This window comes from Lynx canadensis, chromosome D1 (genome assembly GCF_007474595.2).
Source record: "Lynx canadensis isolate LIC74 chromosome D1, mLynCan4.pri.v2, whole genome shotgun sequence".
Taxonomy (NCBI): Eukaryota; Metazoa; Chordata; class Mammalia; order Carnivora; family Felidae; genus Lynx; species Lynx canadensis.
Genome location: NC_044312.2, coordinates 56,185,197 through 56,204,114, shown reverse-complemented (window position 1 = coordinate 56,204,114; position 18,918 = coordinate 56,185,197). Strand labels below are relative to the sequence as shown.

Below are 18,918 nucleotides of genomic sequence, written 5' to 3'. Positions count from 1 at the left end.
CCACAGGAAAGGCCCTTCCCATCTCAGAATTTCCTCGTCTGTAAAACAGAGTGAGAGACCAGTATCTTGAGGTTCCTTCCAGACCGTGAATCTGTGACTCTGGCCGCCCCACCACAAGCTCGCAGGGACTTGGAGGGTGGCCACACAGCCGTCTCTTTTCCCCACCCCGTGATCGGTCCAGCCTCTGGCATGGCATGCCACCCCCACCCCTGCTTCGCTTCCCCAAATCCTTCTGGGGCTTCCCAGGACCTGCTGTGCCCCAGCCCCTCCAAGTAGGGCCTTAGCTAGCTGTGGGTAGCAGAGAGCCTTCCTTCCTGGCATTCATGCCTCCTCTCACATACACAGAAGTTCAGGTTATAACATTCTCTTCCATCTTTGGGCTTGAGTGGTTCCCCCAGGGCCAGAGCACATGTGATTACTAACTGCTTCTGTGTGGGGGGCCTTCTGGGGGCCAGGCACCAAGGATAGCCTCCACTTGCTCACCAGCACCACCCACGTGCCAGGAAAGGAAGCCGAAGCTCAGAGGGGGCAGAGCTGGCCACACTAAGAACCACCCCCCCCCATCTCCCTGGCTGCTACTCCCCAGCCCCTTTGCCTCTTCCCCCCTTCCACTCCCTGACCTCCAAAGCAGAGGTGCCCCAGGCCCAGGTCTTGGTCCGCTTTGCTTTTTTATCGTGCCCCTTAGTGATGCTGCCTCTCCCCACCGGTTCTACCTGGGACTGAATGGACCTCACAGTCTCCCTCCCGGTGGCCCAGTCTGAGTCCCAGCCCTCTCTCTTCATCCCATCTCAGGGCTTCCAGGTACCCCGGCCAAAGGCTCGAATCCTTCTCGATCCTCCTGGTCCCACACCCCACAGCCACAGAGAGAAAAAAATCCCGATGGCTCCAGTTGCTTCTCACCATATCCACTGCAGCCAGCCTGGCCCAGGCGGAGGCTGGAGAGCGGGGAGGGGCCGGGGGGCGTACTTTCCCAACCACCAACCTTAAGGTCCACCACTCCCGGTTTACAAATGGGGAAACCGAGGCCCAGGGAGGGGAAAAGCCTCCCCCGCAGTCACACAGAACACCCACCAGGGCCTGGGTCTGTCACCACCTCCCTGAGGTCTGAGTCCCCAGCTCCCGGGGGGGGGGGGGGGGTAGGTTTTCTCTTGAAGCGAGCTTAGCAGGTCTGACGACACAGCCAGGCTATGCGCGCCTGCATGTGTGTCCCAGAGGAACAAAGAATCTGCCAGCTGGGTTTATGTTTCAAGAAGTCTGTCCTCGCCCTTGACCAAGAGATCTTACGGGGCGATCGGGGCCAGAGCCGGGGACTCGGGACATCAATCGGGAAGCCGCCATGCCTGGAAATCCGAGAGTTCACCCGGCCAGCCCCAGGACCTTCTGAGTTCCCTTGTGGAGGTGACAAACCGCAGGGGCAGGCTGGGGTTCTCTCACCATTTATTCCATAGAGCTGTTTAAAAAGCTTATTTAAAATATAGATCATTATATATATTTATTTATATATATATATAAAATATATAAAGAGGAATTGAGGCGAGCCACCCCAAAGAAAAAGCTTGTTTTATAAATATTTCTGTAGCTCCCACATCCCAGAGGAAGAAAACAAAACAAAACAAAACAAAACAAAAAACATTTACAACCCAAGCTAGTGGTTCCATGTGGTATGCCCAGCAGGCTCAGACCCTGGGGTGGGCCGGGGGTCGTTGCAAGGGCTGGGCCTGCAGACATTCTGAGGAGGGCAGGCAGACCTCCCTTCCCGGGAGGCTGGTGTCTCCGGCTGCGAAAGGTCAAGTCCATGCCAGTCCTGCCCAACTCATACCCCTGGCTTCTTAGACGAGTCTGGAAGGCAGCAAGTGGGCACTCCCAGGCTCTGGCTGCCAGGTTATTTTTAATCTTGTCGGTTTCCTTTGATGTCCTGGCCCTCCTTCCAGAGCGGCCGGGCCTTCTGTTTCTGGCGGTTTCCAAGGGGAGGCAAAGCACAAGCCGCCTCCCATGCCTGGCATCTGGAATTCCCAAGAAAAACTCCACGGGGTGTCTCCGGGCCCCTGGCTGGGCCTCCACAAGTCCCCACGGGGTGGGCAGGGCCTCACTTGCAGACATAGCGCTCCACGGTGCGCTCACACCTACGGCAGGTGACGTAGCAGCACCAATGGTATTTGCAGTGGCACCGCTCGACCACGCGGTCCGTGTAGGGGTTGTAGCCGCGTCCGCAGCACATGAGGTCACAGCTGTCACTGCCGTGGGACGTCTTGTTGCACTGCCTGCGGTGGGAGGAAAGGGACAGCGGGTGAGCGCATGCTCCCAACCGGGCACCCGCAGGCTCCCCCTACCCGGCGGCTGCGTCCCTCTTGGAAGGTGTCTTGATCTTTGGGGAATTTTAGGTAATCCCCTTCCCTAAGAGTACTTCTCGCTTCTCCTTGTATTTCTAATAGGCATTTATCAAAACGAGAAATGATGGGCGTGTTTGTTTTCTTAGGGGTGTCTTTTTTTTTTTTTTTTCTATTTCTTCTAAATACTTGAAGGAGCCTCAAACCGCTCTGATAATCCTGTCTTCATATTTGATCTTTAATTATATTGTCCCAAATGTCAAGAACATTTTTACATTTAGAATCCCAAAGTAAGTTCTGGAAAAGACTAAATGGCACTGGATGCGAGGCAAAGTGAATATGTGGCACACTGTTCATCTAGAGGCAGGGTCTGTCAACCAGTGGCCCTGCGTGCCAGTCAGCAACCCCCCCCCCCCCCCCCCCCCCTATTTTATCTTCTAGGAGGCATGCGAGGTCCCTGGTCAGTGGAATTATTATACCCATTTTACAGATGGTAATGGGCTTAGCAAAGAGCAGAGCCCGTTCAAGTTCTCACAGGAATCTGTGGGGTCCTGAAACCAAATCTCTCACATGCTCCGCCTACCCTAAGGGCAGAGAATCCATAGGATTCCAGGGGCTGCATCTCTTTCTGAATCCCATTCCTGTGGGAGAAGGCAGTGAAGGCCCCTGTGGGACCCCAATATCCAACTGCAGTTTGGCAGATCCTCTAGGTGGGCTCAGGCTAGCAGGGATGGGGGGCACGCAGGGCACGCAGCTGGGTCCCCACAGCCATGCGGACCCAGGAATCCTAGAATGTCCGGCATGGGCAAGTTCTAGAGCTGACCAAATTCAACCCTCTTATTTTCTGATGGGGAAACTGAGCCATGGAATGGAGAGGGAGCGTGCCCAGAGTCACACAGTGTGAGCATGGGGTCTGTAAGAGTTTGGGAAGGCTTCCTGGAGGAGGAGGGGTCATCTAGGCCGTTTCACAGAAGACCAGCAGAAATCTAAGATGGGGAGGAGGGAAAGGGAGTTGGGGGCAAAGAAAACAAACAGCCTGGGCAAAGGCGAAGGACCCGATCTAACCTAAGACGTGAGAACAGATGGAAGGGGTAGGGCTGGAGGTAGGGAGGCCGGGGAGGAGGCTAGGCAGCAGCTGAGAAAGAGAGGCCAAGACCTGTGCTGGGAAGGGGCCATGAGGTGGGAAGGAGGGAGCGCCTGAGGGAGAGTCAGGAGGTGACAGTGACCCGCATATGGGGGCTACAAGCAGTTCCGGGAAGGAAGAAACAGCAGGAAGAACACAATGCCCCAGAGCCAGACAGACCACGGTTCAAACCCCATCTCTGCCACTTACTGGCTGGGTGACTTAGGGCAAGTCACTTAACAAAGGTGACTTTGTTTAGTTATCAACACCATTAATGGCCCTCAGCCTTATCCTGGAGGCCTCTGGACAAAGGGTAGTAGGAAGAAGGAAGGGTTTCATTTTTACTTCAGATCCCTGACATGCAATGTTTGAAACCTGGCCTCTAACCCTAGAATCAGTTGAGGTATGCAGTGATGCCTGAGAGAGGGGGTGGGGGTGAGTGGGGCTTGGAGAAAGATCCAGGGACCCAGGGCAGGTTTTATTAGCGCAGGGGCTGCTGGGAAAGACATGACAAGAGGGCCAGGGTTTGGAATACTGACTGCCAATGAGGTCTCAGTTCATCAAGCTGGCCTTGAGGAGGGCTGCAGAGCATTGTCCCCAGCTAGGGGGGGCAGCCTCTAGAGAGGTGCCACCCATGTACCTCTTTTTACAGTAACAAAGCTCATTTACCTCCACCCCTTGCACTCCTGAATCCCCTAACCTAGTAAAACTCACGTTCCCCCTCCTCCAGGAAGCCTTCCTTGATGTCCAGGCTGGGTCAGGGCACCTCTGGACTTCTCTCACCCTTGGGCTTTTCTCTGTTACAATCTGACCACTTGTCTCTCACCCTTCTGTGTGCCTGCCAGAGCCTCATGTAATAAATAGATGGGAAAAGCGTCTGTGGTTGTAAACTACTGAGATATTGGAGCTGTTTGTTACTGCAGAAAAAGCTGACTGATACAGATGTCCACAACAGCCCATCCTCAGAGGAACGGCGGAAAGCTGAGAGTGGCAGGAAGCCTGGTGGCAAGCGTGGGGAGGCATTCTGAGAAAGCCAGGGAGGCAGCTGGTGCTGCGGGATGGGGCCTCCTCATCAGTCGCTGTAGGGCAAGCCCGAGGGGCAGAGTGGGGGCACTGGGAAAGCGGAGCCCTGACAGCCTGGGAGATGAGAGATCGCCATTAGTGAGCCCTTCCCATGGGACTGACGCTGTCTAGCAGAGGAGGAGCTGCTCAGTAAGTGTGACAGGAGATTGTCGGCCACCCTCTGAGGGCTGCAGAACCCTGTGCATTATACAGAGGATGAGACTGAGCCTCACATGAGTGAAGAGATCTGCTCAAGGTCCTGCAGGTAGGAAGCCGCGGCAACTGGGTGGGAACTGTCCTACACACACACACACACACACACACACACACACACAGATCCAAGGAGACCCTCTATTTGCTCTGGCCTTTCCCCAGCCTCTCTGGGCTCTAGAATCCTTTGCCCCATCCCACCCCCCACCCCCAACCCCATCCTCACCCCACCCACCCCGACTGCCTCAGACCAGACTCTCGCTCCTTCCTGTCTCCCTGGCCTGACCCGGTTCCATCTTCACTCCACCCGACCCCCTCAATCTGGCCTCCAGATGGAAGCCGAGGCCTCCTCACAGAGCCTGCTGCCCTAGCCTGTGACGATGGAGCCCCCCAAACCAGCCCCCCTCTCCTGGAGACAGGAACGTGGGCTGCGGAGGAAGCAGATGCTGGCCGGGCACCAACTATGTGCCAGACACGTTCTCAGACACCCTCACTCTGGTTCAATATTCTTTTAACCCCGCAGAACACTAGTTTTGTGGAATGCTATTAGGGGCTCCTTAATAAAAAAGTTCCACAGCAAACACCTCTGGGAAACGTTGGCTTAGGCAGATTCTTTACTGTGGGATTCCTCCGAGCCTTTAAAATGTTCTCGTGCCTTGCAAGTCGCCAAAGAGAATTTCCCAATCATATTTGATTGCAGAACTGTTTCTATTACACCGTTTCAGGACTAACTTCCCCCAGAAGGTCTCTGGGAAATGCTGCTGCCCTGAATCCTCAGCAGCCCCGCCTGGCACACAGTAGGTCTGCAATCACCCCTGGGCCCCTTTCTTTCTCCTGTCCTAAGCCGGCTTCAGCAGCAGTGATGGGACCAGATGTAGGGACCCCAGCTCCAGCTGTTAAACTGGGGATCGGCGGGGGAGAGAGCTGGGGCCCGGGAGGTGGGTGCGTGCATGGCAGGGGAATGCGGGAGCATTGTCTCCACAGAATGCAGGCACGCTTTGTGCTCCTGCTGCCCTTCTGAAAAGCAGTTGCCCCGGCCCTGTCCCGGCTCTGTGCAGACTGCCCGTGTGGCTGTGGGCTGGCTGCTGCCCCCTTGTGCCTCAGTTCCTTATTTGTCCAATGACCAGGTTACATGACATTCACCCTTCATTTATTCAGGTGACAAACGCTGAGGACCTGTCTTACGTGGGACAGCTTCTTTCTCGGTCATCGTCTCTCCCCATCTCCCCCACCAGGCGGAAGGAGGAAGCTCCCACCAGCCTCCACTCCCCAGGGGCCCCTGCCCGGGCAAGGTACACAAGAGCCACTCCCAGGAGCTCTGCTGCGGGCCCCTTGGACCCCGGCACCCCTGCTCAGCATTCCTGGGGCCACCTCCCTCAGCTGGGCAGGGACTCCACTCCCCCAAATGCCAGCTGAGCCCAGACTGTGTGCCTTGGGGTGGGGCACGTGCAGCCTAGCTGACCCTCTCCTGCCAGGGTGACAGCAGGCCCTTACCTGTCTTGCGTCCCATGGGAGCCCACCTTCTCGTTCTTCATGCAGAAGTCGGGCGAGCTCTGCAGATAGACAAGCTCCGAGTCCTTCACGGGCCTGATATCCAGGTCCTTGGGCACCAGGTGCTTGCGGGTGCCCATGGGTCGGTGCACCACCTTGGTGGCCGACAGGTAGCGGGTCTTGAGGTCAGAGGCCACATCCCGAAGCTCCTGCAGCCCCTTCCAGCAGGTGCGGATGGAGCAGGAGCCAGATACCCCGTGGCACTTACACTTCATCTCCAGAGAGGCGCGCAGAGCCTGCAGACAGGGGAGGGCGTCGGGCTGGGCAGCCAGAGCCCGCTGCCTGGCCTGTCCGGGACCCTGCCCCCACCCCTCCGCATGCTGGGTGCTCTCAGGGAGTCATCGTCTGCTCTAGGCCTCAAGTGAGGGAGCTTTTGGCTCTAAAGCTGGGAGATGTCCCGGATTCTCAGCTCCTCCTCCAACGTGGGGGGCAGCGGGGAGGGACAGGAAGGGAGTGGCATCTGCAGGGACAGCAGATGCCAAGAGCTCTAACATATAACATGGCTTAATCACCACAACAGTCCTTCACAGGAGGTATTATTATTTTCCCCACTTTAAACAGAGGAAACAAAGGCTCAGAGCGGCCAAGCCCCAAGCTCAGCGTTGCACAGCTAGAAAATCTGAGAGCTGGCATTTGAACTCAGGTCTGAGGGCAGTTGCAAAAGCCATGCCTGTTAATTGCTCCATGCTTTTCTCTTGCACAAAACTGGGATTCCCTAAATGCTTGCTGGGGAAAAAAAGGGAGAAAAGAGAAGGAAGGAAGGGCAAGGGAAGGAAGGGAGGAGGACAGTAAGAAGAGGCAGGAAGTAAGTGCATGGGGTGGGGAGGTACATTCCCTGGCCTGGCTGGCCTTTCCCCTCTGCTGCCTGGTGACCCTCAGCAAGCCCTCCACTGTTCAGCCCCTCTATCTTATATGTGCAGAGCACGCGCATAATCGCTACCTTCCAGGGAGGTCGCAAGGATGCAAAGAGAGGACGCATATGAAAGGGTTTCGTGAACTAACAAAAGTCAAATCAACACTGGTTTGAAAAATCAGTCTAATGCCTGTGGTGGAGGGGGGAGGTCTGGGCTCTGGGGCTCAGGGAACTCTAGCCCTGGCTTCAGAAGTGACTCTGTCCCATCATCCTCTTGTCCCATCAGCTTCCTCATGTGTACCTGAGGGGCATGAGTTAGATAGATGTCTTCTGCAGGCAGTTCAGTTTTGCGTTCTATTCCCTGCTCCTTTGCACACAGGACTTGGATCCCTGTGCCCGGGCCTGCCCTCCTGCCTGCCCTATGCAGAGCTGCAAGGCTTATGGGTCCCCTGGGCCTACCCCTGCCTTCAAATGATGGGGAAACTGAGGCACAGAGCCGGCAGAGACTTGCCCCAAATCATTCAGTGAGTTAGTGTGGGAGCTGGCCAAGGTCCCAGGGCTCCATCTCCTTCATCAGTGCCCGGTAGTGAAGAATGAGGGAGTCCACTGGGTCTAAAATCTGGACTTGGCCCAGCAAAGCCTGTGAAGAGCACAGGAATGAGATGAACCCAAATGCAGGGCATGCTCAACCTCCCAAGGGCATCAAGGTGCTTTTGAGTCATAAAGGAGAGGTAAGGTATGTTTAGTGCCTCAGCTTTGATGGGTGGGAAGGGGCCCAGAGTTTCCTGGTGCCCGCTGTGTGCCAGACACACAAGCCCTGTGGCCGGGAGAGGGGACTGGGTCCTTTTGCAGATGGTCCCAGGGAAACCAGCTCCTTGGCAACAGGGCCCCAGGGACAGGCCCGATGTGCCACGGCAGCTGAGTATCCTGTCCTGACTGCACCGGGGGAGCAGATGGCTGTGCTCCTGGATACACAAAGCTCAGGCCAGGCAGGGAGTAGGACTGAGACTGAGTTCCCAAGGATGGGGGCAGGCCCGCAGGGTTGGGAGACAGGAGCCCTGGGTCCCTGGCCAGGCTCTGCTATGGACCCATAGTGTCTCTTGGCCTCAGTTTCCCCAACTGTCCAAACATGGCCTGGACATCCCAGAATCCTTCTATAAGGGAGACCAATGAGAGAGGAAGGTGAGGACGTGGAAACCTCTGGACTTGGAGTCCATAGACCTGGGCTCCATCGCACCTGTGTCCTTAGCCAAGCCACCTAAGCTCTCTCTGCCTCACTGGCTGCCTCTGTGCAATGGGCCTGATGGGGCTGCAGGGAGGAGGCCATGAGATGCCATCTGCACCCGACTCTCCACCCTTCAGGCACCCAGCTCCCCGTGTGTAAGGGGGTAGCTGCACCTCCCCACAGGGGAGACTACGGGAGAGAAAACGCCCCAAGCACCACCTCAGTGCCTGGCACTCAGGTTAGTATAAAGTTGTTTTTTTCATTTTCAAAAAATAAAAAGGTCCATTCATTCATTTACGCATTCACCCCAACCTTCTGTGGAATGAGGTGAGGGATTAATGAAACACTGATCGTAACAAACATTGAGGGGAAACTGAGTTTTGGACCTGGGCAGGAGTCCCTGTTAGAGCCAAGGAGACAACCCCTTAGGCTAAGGTTCTTGCCCCATGGCCCTCCCCATGCCTCCTCCCATACCCAGCCTCGGCTCAGGACCCCACAGGAGGAGCCTGAGGAACACAGCTGATGGGGACTGAAGAGCACCGACCCAGCCCATTTTATAGATAGAAACAACTGAGCCCGGAGAGGAAGTGACTTGCCCAACGTCACACAGCTAGTCTAGTGCCAGAGCCAAGATGGGAACTCAGAGCTCCTGACTCCTAGCTCAGAGTCCCTTCTGCTCCACTAATATTCTCAACTCAAACCCCGGTGGACCCCCTAGAGGAGGAGGAGCCAGGCAAGCCCCAAGCGGCTAGAGAGGGGAGAGAGAGCCGGGGGAGGCCGGGAGCACTCAACGTGGGTGGATCGGGCCCATCCCCCCCCCTCCATCAGGGCACACTGGGTGGCCCTTTCCTGGCCACCTGGCATAGGCACAACCATCTGGGGTGGGTGGGGTGGGTGGTTACCTGTCTCCCCACTTCACTGTTGTGTAGACGCATCAGTTTATTGGCTTGGGATCCTGTTTTTTTCACCTTCATAGGAGCATCGGAAAACTTGGCCCCCATGAGGAGCCCGTAGCTGAGGTTGTCCGCACATCCTCCCCAGCGGTTCCCGGGCCCGGGTGGCTCACCTGGGACAGGGCCGCAGGAGCAGCCGGGCAGGTCGCCGGAGGTGCAGGCCCGGGCGATGGCGTGGCTGATGGCGGCCGCCGACAGCGCATACACGAAGGCTGACTCCCGGGTCCCTGTGGGGAGGTGCTGGGTCAGCTCGGGGCGGGGGGGGGGGGGGGGAGGGGGAAGGGGGCGGGCCGGGGGACAGGGCACAGGACCCCACCCAGGCCTGAGAGCCTCCTCCTGGGCCCCTGCCTGCCTCTGTGGGGCCAGCCGGGCACAGAGGCTGCCACCAGATGGAGGACAGCACCAGGGACATTAATGTATCGCCAGTCCATTCTCCCACACATACACCAGCTGATTTGTGCACTCATCACAAACTCACCCTCATTCCCAGAGGCTGGCAAAGCCCACACACCCACAGGCACCCTTGCTCCCACACACTCACCATTCCGGATCTCCCCCTACATCCCTGCACTCAGTGTTAGGGGCTACTCCTCAAAGAACTCACAACTCGAGGGGCAGACAAGTGTGCAAAGAGCCTGCTGTAGGTTGAAATGTGTCCCCCTAAAAGATATAGTCAAGTCCTGGCCCCGGTACCTGTGAACATGACCTGATTTAGAAACACGGCCTTTGCAGGTGTAATGGAACTCAGATGAGGTCATACTGGGTCAGGGTGGGCCCTAATCCAATGACTGGCATCCTTATAGGAAGGGGGGAGTTCTGGATACAGAGACACAGAGGCAGGGATTAAAGTGATGTATCTCCAGGCCAAGGAACACTGAGGCTGGGGACAGTCACCGAAAGCTAAGAAGAGGCAAGAAAGAATCCTCTCCGGGGCTGTCAGAGGGAGCACAGCCCTGCTGGTATCTTGGTTTCAGGCTTCCAGCCTCCAGAACTCTGGGACAATACAGTTTCGTTGTCTGAAGCCCCGTTTGTGGGACCTTGTCACAGCATCCTGGAAAAACTAATACGGAGCCCAATGTGCCTCTGCCGTAGGGAGTCCTAGCTTCAGGTCCACACAAGTCACCTCCCCTTCTCAAGCCTCAGTTTCCTTAACTGTAGAATGGAAATGATAATACCTCCCTCACAGGATCGCTCTAGAGTTCCCATAATTCGGGAAGGAAGGAAGCTTTGTCAAGTGCTATACAATCCTCAGCTGTTGCCACGCGGGAGGAGAGATTAGATCCACTGGGGCACTTTTGGCCATCAAAAGGCTCTTGACTGTACATAGGACCCCCAAGTCCACCCCGCAAGCCACCTGCTCCAGAAAGTGGAGGTCCTATATCACTCTGCGCATCTCACAGCATCCTCAGTCTAGAATTCCCTCGGTCTAGAATTACCTTGTGGCACACCTGTCTGCCCGGTGGTGGCTTTCCTGTCTTGTCACATACGCCCCTCCCAAGAGCCTCCTCGGCCTCGTTCATCCTTCCCTTTATGCATTAGGTACACAGGCATCTGTGCCACCATTTCAGGCTCCCCTGCAACTCGTATATTCACTCACTATATGTTTATTCATTCATCAGTTCATGCCTGGATACCGGTATCTATGATTAATTCATCCACCCGCCCATCCACGTCTGTTTTCTTCTGTGCATCCATCCATCACCCACCTCTTCACTCATCCACCCATCACACAGCCATCAACATCCACCCATCCGTCCATGAATTCACCCACCTATCTAAAAACACATATATTGATGCCTGAATTCATCCTTCCCCACCTGCACGCATTCCGTGGGCCCTAGCAGCCCCCGCCGGCCCCCTACCTCTCTCCAGGTCAAGCAGGTAGTTGGGGGCAAGCTCGATGGAGGAGCAGTTCCAGCGCATGTCCGCGAAGGCCCTGCGGCAGGCCTTCATGACCTCGCGGGCGGCGTGCACGATGGTGTGCATGAGCTCCAGGTTACTGCGGCACAGCTGCACCTGCGCAGATACCAACCCCTCCAGCTGCTTGCAGTGCTGCGTCTGGTTCAGCGCGAGGGCCGCCGGGGTCTTGGACAGCGCCCTGCACACCACCGAAGGGCAACAACCAAGAGAAGGAAAGACAGAGCGTGAGGGGCCACGTTGCCTACACCTGCCCTACTGCTCCCAGCCCTTGCGCAATGAATGGGTTCAGGGGCCTTTGCTGGAAGGAGTTTGGAAACTAAGAGGCAAAGACCTGGCCCCAGCAGAGCAATGGCTCCCCCTTCCGTTCCCTGTGACCTTGGGCACATCGTTGTCCCTCTCTGGGCCAGGGCCTCATTCATAATGCAGGATCATGACCTCCATCCTACCTACACTTTACTGTAATTATATTAACAATAAACAGTTTCACAGCCCACAAAGTGTGCACACCCACGGCTTTATTTAGCTCTCACATGGCTGTGAATTATTACTCTTTATTTAACATTCATTCGACCCTGAACACCAAATGGGCCAGACACTGTGTTAAATGCTAGATTATTACAATCACTATCATTATAATACACACTATTAATTGAGTGCTTACTAGATGCACATATGAGTTAGGAGCTTACCATACATTGCTTCATTTAATTATTAAACTACTTATTAGGCTGTAAAATTCCACACACATGCTTGGGATTTATTAAAGGATAAAACAGCCACTCAATTTTGCAATAAATGGGACTAAGTCATTCACTTGCTGTGTGCCCTTCGATAAATCACTGTCCATTTTCTGGGCTTCAGTGTCCGTACCTATAAAGTGTATTTCCCAGAACGTGTTCCAGTGAGACACTGAAAGAAGGGATCCATGGTGAAGCACATTTGGGGAACATGATCTACTATGTTTCCCTTTGGAGAGTAATTAATGCACATTTGCATTTTAAAGGCCCTGAGAAGTCCCAAGCAACACAACAGGCTTGGTTTTGTTTAACTCTGGAGTCCTTGCTGAGCACAAAGCCCTTTGTTTGAGAGGCACTGACCTCATCCATGCTTTGGGAAATGCTGGCCTGGGGGTCCCTTTGAACCTGGTGATGTTATAGGACTGAAGAGCTTCCCAGATCCTGGTTCTAGGCACTGGGACTGCAAGGCTCTAGGACCAGGGTCATGGATCCACATTTGTGCCAGGCCTTCTCCGAGGAGCAGGCTGCATCAGGCAACACCTCCTCTGAGCGCAGGGTAGAGGGACCCCAACAGCCTTAAAGGGTTCTGCATAGACTTATCCCCTGCCCCAGAGCCAGCTGGCCCTCAGCAACCCAGGAGAGACCCTGGAGGAGCCGGGGACAAGGATGGGCCAATCTGCAGCCACAGTGCTGTGGGCCCTGCTTGCTGCGAGCCCCACGGTCTTCACCCAGGGTCAGGGCTGAGACCTGGTGAGGCCGAGATCCGGAACCCCTGCCCCGACATCCTAAGGGAGGTAGCACCTTGCTAAAGAACAGCACATGCCAGGGTAGACTCCTGGATGTGTCATTCCCTTTGTGACCTTGAACAAGTCTCTTGGCCTCTCCTAGCCCAGCAACCTCTCAGCATTACCTGGGGGAGTAACTCTGTGAGCCTCATGAGTTCTGCCCAGGGCTGACACAGCTGGTCAGTGCCCAGTAAGGAAAGTTACTACAATCACGGCCTTGGTGGTCTTTTCCTTCCTGTACCCACTTAGTCACAGCCAAGGGCTGCCTCAAACCTGGTCCCCTAAGCCCTCTCCAGCCTCTTGTCCTCGTCCCCGGCGTGCCTTAATATCTGGCCATACCAGACTCCTGGCTTCTCTAACAGGGACGGCCCTGCTACCATGTGTTTGCCCAGGCTTTTCCTGATGCCAGGAATGCCTTTCCCCTTGCTCTTGTACCTAAATGAATAAATGAACTTGATCTACTTGTGGAAGAAATATTTACTAAGCACCAGCTCTTTCTGGACTCATTTGATAATGAACATGACACAGATCCTTTCCTCAAGGAGCCCCTAGTCTAATGGCTACACAGGCCTTTCAACAGTAATAAGGCAATGACCCAAATGTTCCAGCTCATGGGCTGGCCTAGGGAAGAGCCCAGGCTTAGGGCACAGCTGTGTGACATGGGTAAGTTACCCAACCTCTCTGGGCCTCATGGTCCTCATCTGTTATAAGAAAATGATATTTTTTTTTTTAAATGTTTATTTATTTTGAGAGAGAGAGAGAAAAAGGGAGTGAGCCAGCAGGGGAGGGGCAGAGAGAAAGGGAGAGAGAATCCCAAGCAGGCTCCGTGTTGTCTGAGCTCATTTTGTCATTTTGGGGGCTCAGTCGGTTAGGCAACCGACTCTTGATTTTGGCTCAGGCCATGATCTCACAGTTTGTGGGATCGAGCCCTGCCTTGAGCTTGACTTCTGTATCATAACATATGTAAAACATCTTGAACATCCATAAGCGGGATGGCCTCTGCTTATTGCCAGGTGAATCTTGGACCAAAGTGGGTCAGAGGGGTTCTAGCTCCAGCACTGCCCTCTATTTGCTGTATAATCTCGGGCGAATTGCTGTACCTCTCTGAGCATCACCTACAAAATGGGAACTCCTAGACGTCTCGGAGGGCCCAAGAGAGAAAATAGGTGCTATATTAAGTCCTAATAAGTTAGTCTGTTCCCCCCTGCCTCTCACTTCGCCATGTCCCACCCCTCCTACAACTCCAAAGTACAGAAGTCTTCCCAGAGGCCTGGGAAGCCGACCCAGGACAAGTGGGCATGCCCTGATGTGATGTCTGCAGTCCGGGTGGCACAAGCCAGCCCTGAGATCGATTGTGGGTATCTCAGGCAGTCTTGCCTCACTGTTACCCCTGGTCCGTCCCCGTCCTCCCAACTGTGAGCAGGGAAATGTCTGGCGTGCCTGGGTGCAGATCTTAGGCCTGTTTGCTTGAGCTAAAGCGAGCCATCTGGTCCTCCCTGGCCCTCTGAGCCACTGAGGCCTGTCTATGCCAGGTCACCTCAGGGAACCTCCGGGTGGAATCCTCATAGCCCATCCTGGGTGAGGTGTGGCCACACAGAGGTGGACGTCATCCACACAGCCTGTTTCTTGGTTGGTCCAGCCCCTCCACCTGTGCTTAGCAAACACCATGCACACACTACCCCATGTAGGCACAGTACTCCCCACTCGGCAGAATCTCTCGCCCCATCCACTTCTCACAGCACCCCGAGGGGGCAGCCTGGGAGATTACACCCCCCCACACACTTTGTACAGAGGAGGACACAGGGACAGCTCTGGTACCCGGATGCTCGGTCTCCTCCCGACACCATCTTCCCGCAGACCTGGCCTCTCCTTCCCGGGGTCCCCTCTCTGCCGGGCTGGGGGCTGTCAACACTCAGCCTGTCCTGAGCCCACTCTGCCCTTCATCCTTGCCCAGATTTCTTCCTTCCCCTCTGAGCCAGTCTGCGGTTTCACAACAGGAAGGATTATATGATGTATGCAAGAAAATGCCCCGCACGGTACGAGGTACGCAGTGGGCACTCAAGCGGTGTGGCTGCGTTCTGGGTCTTTTCCCTGGGTTCCTGCTCCAGCCAAGAAGTGGACAATGTAGGCCCAGCCTTTCCCTGGGGAGCTCAGCTCTGGCTCCCTATGCAACCCTATACTGTGGCTAAGGGAGGGGAGCTCTGTGCCCCTGCTGCCCGAGGACCTGGGTCACTCAGGGTGTCAGTCTGTCCAGTTCTGGAGTCAATAAGCCTCCGCCTCCCCAGCCGGCGGTGAGAGGAGGTACTACAAGGGACAGCCCAGTGAGGACACTCCCAGATGAGGCCCAGACTGCCAAGGAGGGCAGAGGACAGATAGGAAGAGGTCTGCAGATCCCTGGTGGGCCAGGGGCGGCTGGAGAGAGTGATGTGCACAGAGCGGCCAGCCGCAGCGTGCAGGCCGGGAGACCAGGAGGCAGGAGGCAGCGGATTCCACTCCTGAGGAGGGCAATGCGGTCATCTGGTAATTAGTGGTAATGACCGTTTCTAACTAAGTCCCCCTCGGGGAGGTAATCAAGGATTATGGTGGGAGGCGGGGGAGTTGCCCGTCTGGACATCTCCTCCGGCTTGCCTCGCTGCAGCAGACCCCTAATTGAAAACATTTTGGTATATCTGGGGATGAGGGTATGGGGGGAGAGGGTGGAAGAGAGGACAGGAGGGAACAGAGTTCACAAGCAAGGCCTGTGCCAAGGTGCCACTGCAGTGGCTGAGGTCTCTCTCATCTGGGAGTCGAGGGTCCTCCTGGGAGTGGTTGGGGGTTGGGGGGCAGAGACCTGGGTTTCAGCTCCAGCTCAGTTGCTGCATCCAACCTCGGGTAAGTCACTGGCCCTTGCTGGGCCCCCGTATCCTCATCTCATTGTGCAAGTGGGGACACAGAGGCCCAGAGACGGGCAGGACTTGCCCAGACATGTCCCCAGCCAATCAGGCAGAGCCAAGCTAGAACCCCAGGCCTCCCAGATCCCAGGACACCTCTCATTCCCATTTTTGAGATGAGGAAACGGAGACTCAGAGAGGCCGAAGCGATTGATATGCCTGAGGCGTGGCTCGAGGCTAGCGAACTGGCAAGGCTCAGGCTGAGTCCCAGGTCCCCAACAGGTGGACATTCTGGGCCACCGAGCCACATCTGGTTTTAGTTCTTAGGTCAGAGACCCTTTTCATCTTCGGTCCCCTTTCCAAAGCCCAGGGTAGCAGGACCCCGGGGACAACCCCAGGACAGCTGAGTCTCCTGCGTGAGTCACCCCACAGTACACTTCCCTATTCCCAACTGTCCTGGGGCTCCCTGAGACCAAGAAGCCACAGAGCCAGACAGCCTCACTCCACATCCTGCCTCTGCTGCTGTGACACCCTGTGAGTTAGAGACCCCATGCCTCCATTTCTTTTTCTGTTTAATGGGGGTGATAGCAGAACCCACGTCCTATGGTTCATTGTTTCAAATGAACAATATCCATAAAGCACTTAGAACAGTGCTTGGCCACACACACACACACACACACACACACACTGCATAACCTCCACTCCTGCCTCCCCCTATATCTTCAGCTCCAGCAAGAGTTTAACCACTAACAAGGGGTTTGGCCGAATGGAGCTCATCTGCCCAGGGTTCTGGCCCCACAGCCACCATTAACTAGCTGCGTGATCTTGGGCCAGTTACTGAACCTCTCTGTACCTTAGATTCCTCATTTGTAAAATGGTAGCGATAAGAATATCACCTATTTCGTGGGACTATTATCAAAATTAAGTGACTAAAGCTCCTGGAACAGAGATGGGATTTACTAGCAGGCTCCAATAATTCTTGGTTTCTCTGTTTCCCCACATGCACCGTCCTGCCTCTCTGCTTTTGTCCCTGCTCTTTCCTCCCGCCTAGATGCTTGCTCTGCACTCCATCCTTGGCCATCAAAATCCTACCTATCCTTTGAAGCCCAGCCCAAAGCCACCTTCCTTAGATGGGCCTAACGGCTCCTCCTCTGGGCCCCCACACTCCCTTTCCCAGGACACAGCCCAAAGTCCACTTTGTATTTGTACATGTCCATTTCCCCCAAGAGGCTAGGAGCTCCTATAAGGCAGACACCCAGTTGTATCCATTTTCGTGGCAGCCGGGGCTGTGCAGTGGGAACAGCATGGATGTTGGGCTTAGCCAGCCATCTGTTCCAGGCCCCACGTGGCCACCTGCCAGCGTGGGGGCTTGTGCAAGTCACACATCGTCAGGGCCTCAGCATTCCCGCTGTGGCGCGGGAATGCCAGCCGTGTCCCCCGCAACACTCTAGAGGCAAGCCTGGTTCTTGGCTTCTGCCGCTCCTAGTGCTCTTTGGCAAATCCTTCCATGCCCCGGACCCCACCTGCCCTATCTGTAAAATGGTGTGGCAGGTGAGGAGGGTTGGGACTCTCTGATCAGAGGGTCCCACCAACTGGCGCCGTGCCAGGTACTGGCAGTAGAAGGTGGCTGACGCCTCACACAACTAATCAGAAGCAGCAGCGAAGAGCCGCTAAGCCTACGCTTCTCCTTGCCAACAAGAGATGCCAGAAGATGGGGTTACCCTCCTGGATCATCAATTAATCAATAACTCAGCCCCAGGGGGGGCAGCGCCAGTGACCTCAGGACTGTTTGCTGGCGGCCCAGCCACTATCGCCCTGTCTTGCAGCTAATCCACGAAACTTCCTCATAGCCCCTCCCCAGCCCCCATAATCTGTCCCTGCCTCTCTTATCTGCATGGCTCCCTCCCCACCCCCGTCTCCAGACCTGTCCTGTCCTGGATGTCCGCACCACTCAGGGAGTCCCTCCACCCAAAGTGCCCTCCTCCCCACCGCCCTCACCCACCAAACTCCCAGAAACTCCTCAAGCCAGACCCAGGCTCACCACTGCGGAAAAATCATCCCAGGGTCCCAAGTATGTGCCCCCCACCAGGTGGTCTCCCCCCCTCCTCTGGGCCCCCACAACACCACCTTGGTCACTCCTAGGGCACTTGGAGTTATTTACAGCCTGGGCTTATCTCTTCCAGCCCCGAGGGCAGCTCCTCCAGGAAGGGGCTGGGTTTTACTCCTCTCCACGCCCCCCCCACCCCCACCCTGCACTGCCCACAGCCCTGCACAGAGCAGGCACTCCCTTCTACTGGATGGAAGAGAGCCTCCCTCTCCCACCCACCCAGCCATTAATAATTTCTATCTAAAGGAATACCCTTCACATGTGCAGAGCATCTGACAGTTTACAAAGTTCTTTCATGAGCCGCTTCTCATCTGATCTGAGTGAGGTAGAGGCTCTCCCCCTCCGACAGAGGACACTGAGGTTCCCAGAAGTTGAGTGACACTTCCCCCAAGGTCACCCAGGTGGAGGGGTCAGTACTGTTTGAGAATCTTCAGCGAAGGTCAGGAGACTGACAAGGAAACACGATATTGAACAGGCCCCCCGTGCGGGCCACAGACCCTCTTGACTGGGGCCCTTGACCACGCTTTTTCCATCTGCCCCTGTGGAGGCCTTGCACAACCCTCAGCTGCACAGGACAAGGCAATTCTGTCGTTCTCCACGCCCTGTCTCGCTCCTGCCTCACAACCCTCCGGGAGGTAAGGACAATATTTTACAGAGTAGAAAAAGGAGGCTTAAGAAGAGTGACTTGCCCACGACCCCCAAACCAACTTCGGCTCCCGGGTCTTGGGCACGCTCACCCGATCCCCAGGGGGGGGGCCCTGAACGTTAGCCGCCACCCCCAGCCGCGGGTCCCAGAGCCCGGCTGCACAGACCCGGGGTCCCTACTTACAGCCATTTGATGCCGTAGCACACGCCGGTCTGGAGCGCCAGGGCGAAGAGCAGCGCCTCGCAGACTCGCGGCCGCGCCCTCATGGTCGCGCGGCACGCGCGCTCGGGGGTCGCACCCTCGAGGAGCTGCACCGAAGTCCCGCCGCGGGCACCGCCACCGCCGATCTTCCAGCGAGCACGCCGCCTGCAGTCGGGGAGAGAGGAGGCGGCGGGTTAAGGCGGAGCGCAGGGCGGGGGCTGCGGGTGGGGGGGGGGCGTTTTATTCAAATTACAAAGGAGGGGTCGGACCCGGGAGGCCGAGCGCGCGGCGGGCGTCGCCTCCCGCCCCGCACAGCCCGGGACGCGGCCGGCGTCTGGCTCAAATTAG

General features: G+C 56.1%; 1 protein-coding gene across 1 annotated transcript; it reads right to left on the bottom strand.

The window, feature by feature from the left end:
- Positions 1-1,586: 1,586 nt before the first annotated feature.
- Positions 1,587-18,635, bottom strand: WNT11 (Wnt family member 11). Its single transcript, XM_030333446.1, has 5 exons — positions 18,553-18,635; positions 11,167-11,402; positions 9,254-9,531; positions 6,217-6,509; positions 1,587-2,261 (listed from the first exon to the last, which is right to left on the bottom strand). The coding sequence occupies exons 1-5, from the start codon at positions 18,633-18,635 to the stop codon at positions 2,087-2,089; spliced, it is 1,065 nt and encodes a 354-aa protein (XP_030189306.1). The 3' UTR covers positions 1,587-2,086.
- Positions 18,636-18,918: the final 283 nt, after the last annotated feature.

Bases quoted from the DNA above. Each gene is read 5' to 3' on its own strand.
- WNT11 (XM_030333446.1), bottom strand. From the start codon at position 18,635: ATGAGGGCGCGGCCGCGAGTCTGCGAGGCGCTGCTCTTCGCCCTGGCG. The intron at 11,403-18,552 runs GTAAGTAGGGAC...GGTGGTGTGCAG, and splicing joins TGCTACGGCATCAAATGGCT to GGCGCTGTCCAAGACCCCGG. The intron at 9,532-11,166 runs GTAGGGGGCCGG...ACCTCCCCACAG, and splicing joins CCTGCTTGACCTGGAGAGAG to GGACCCGGGAGTCAGCCTTC.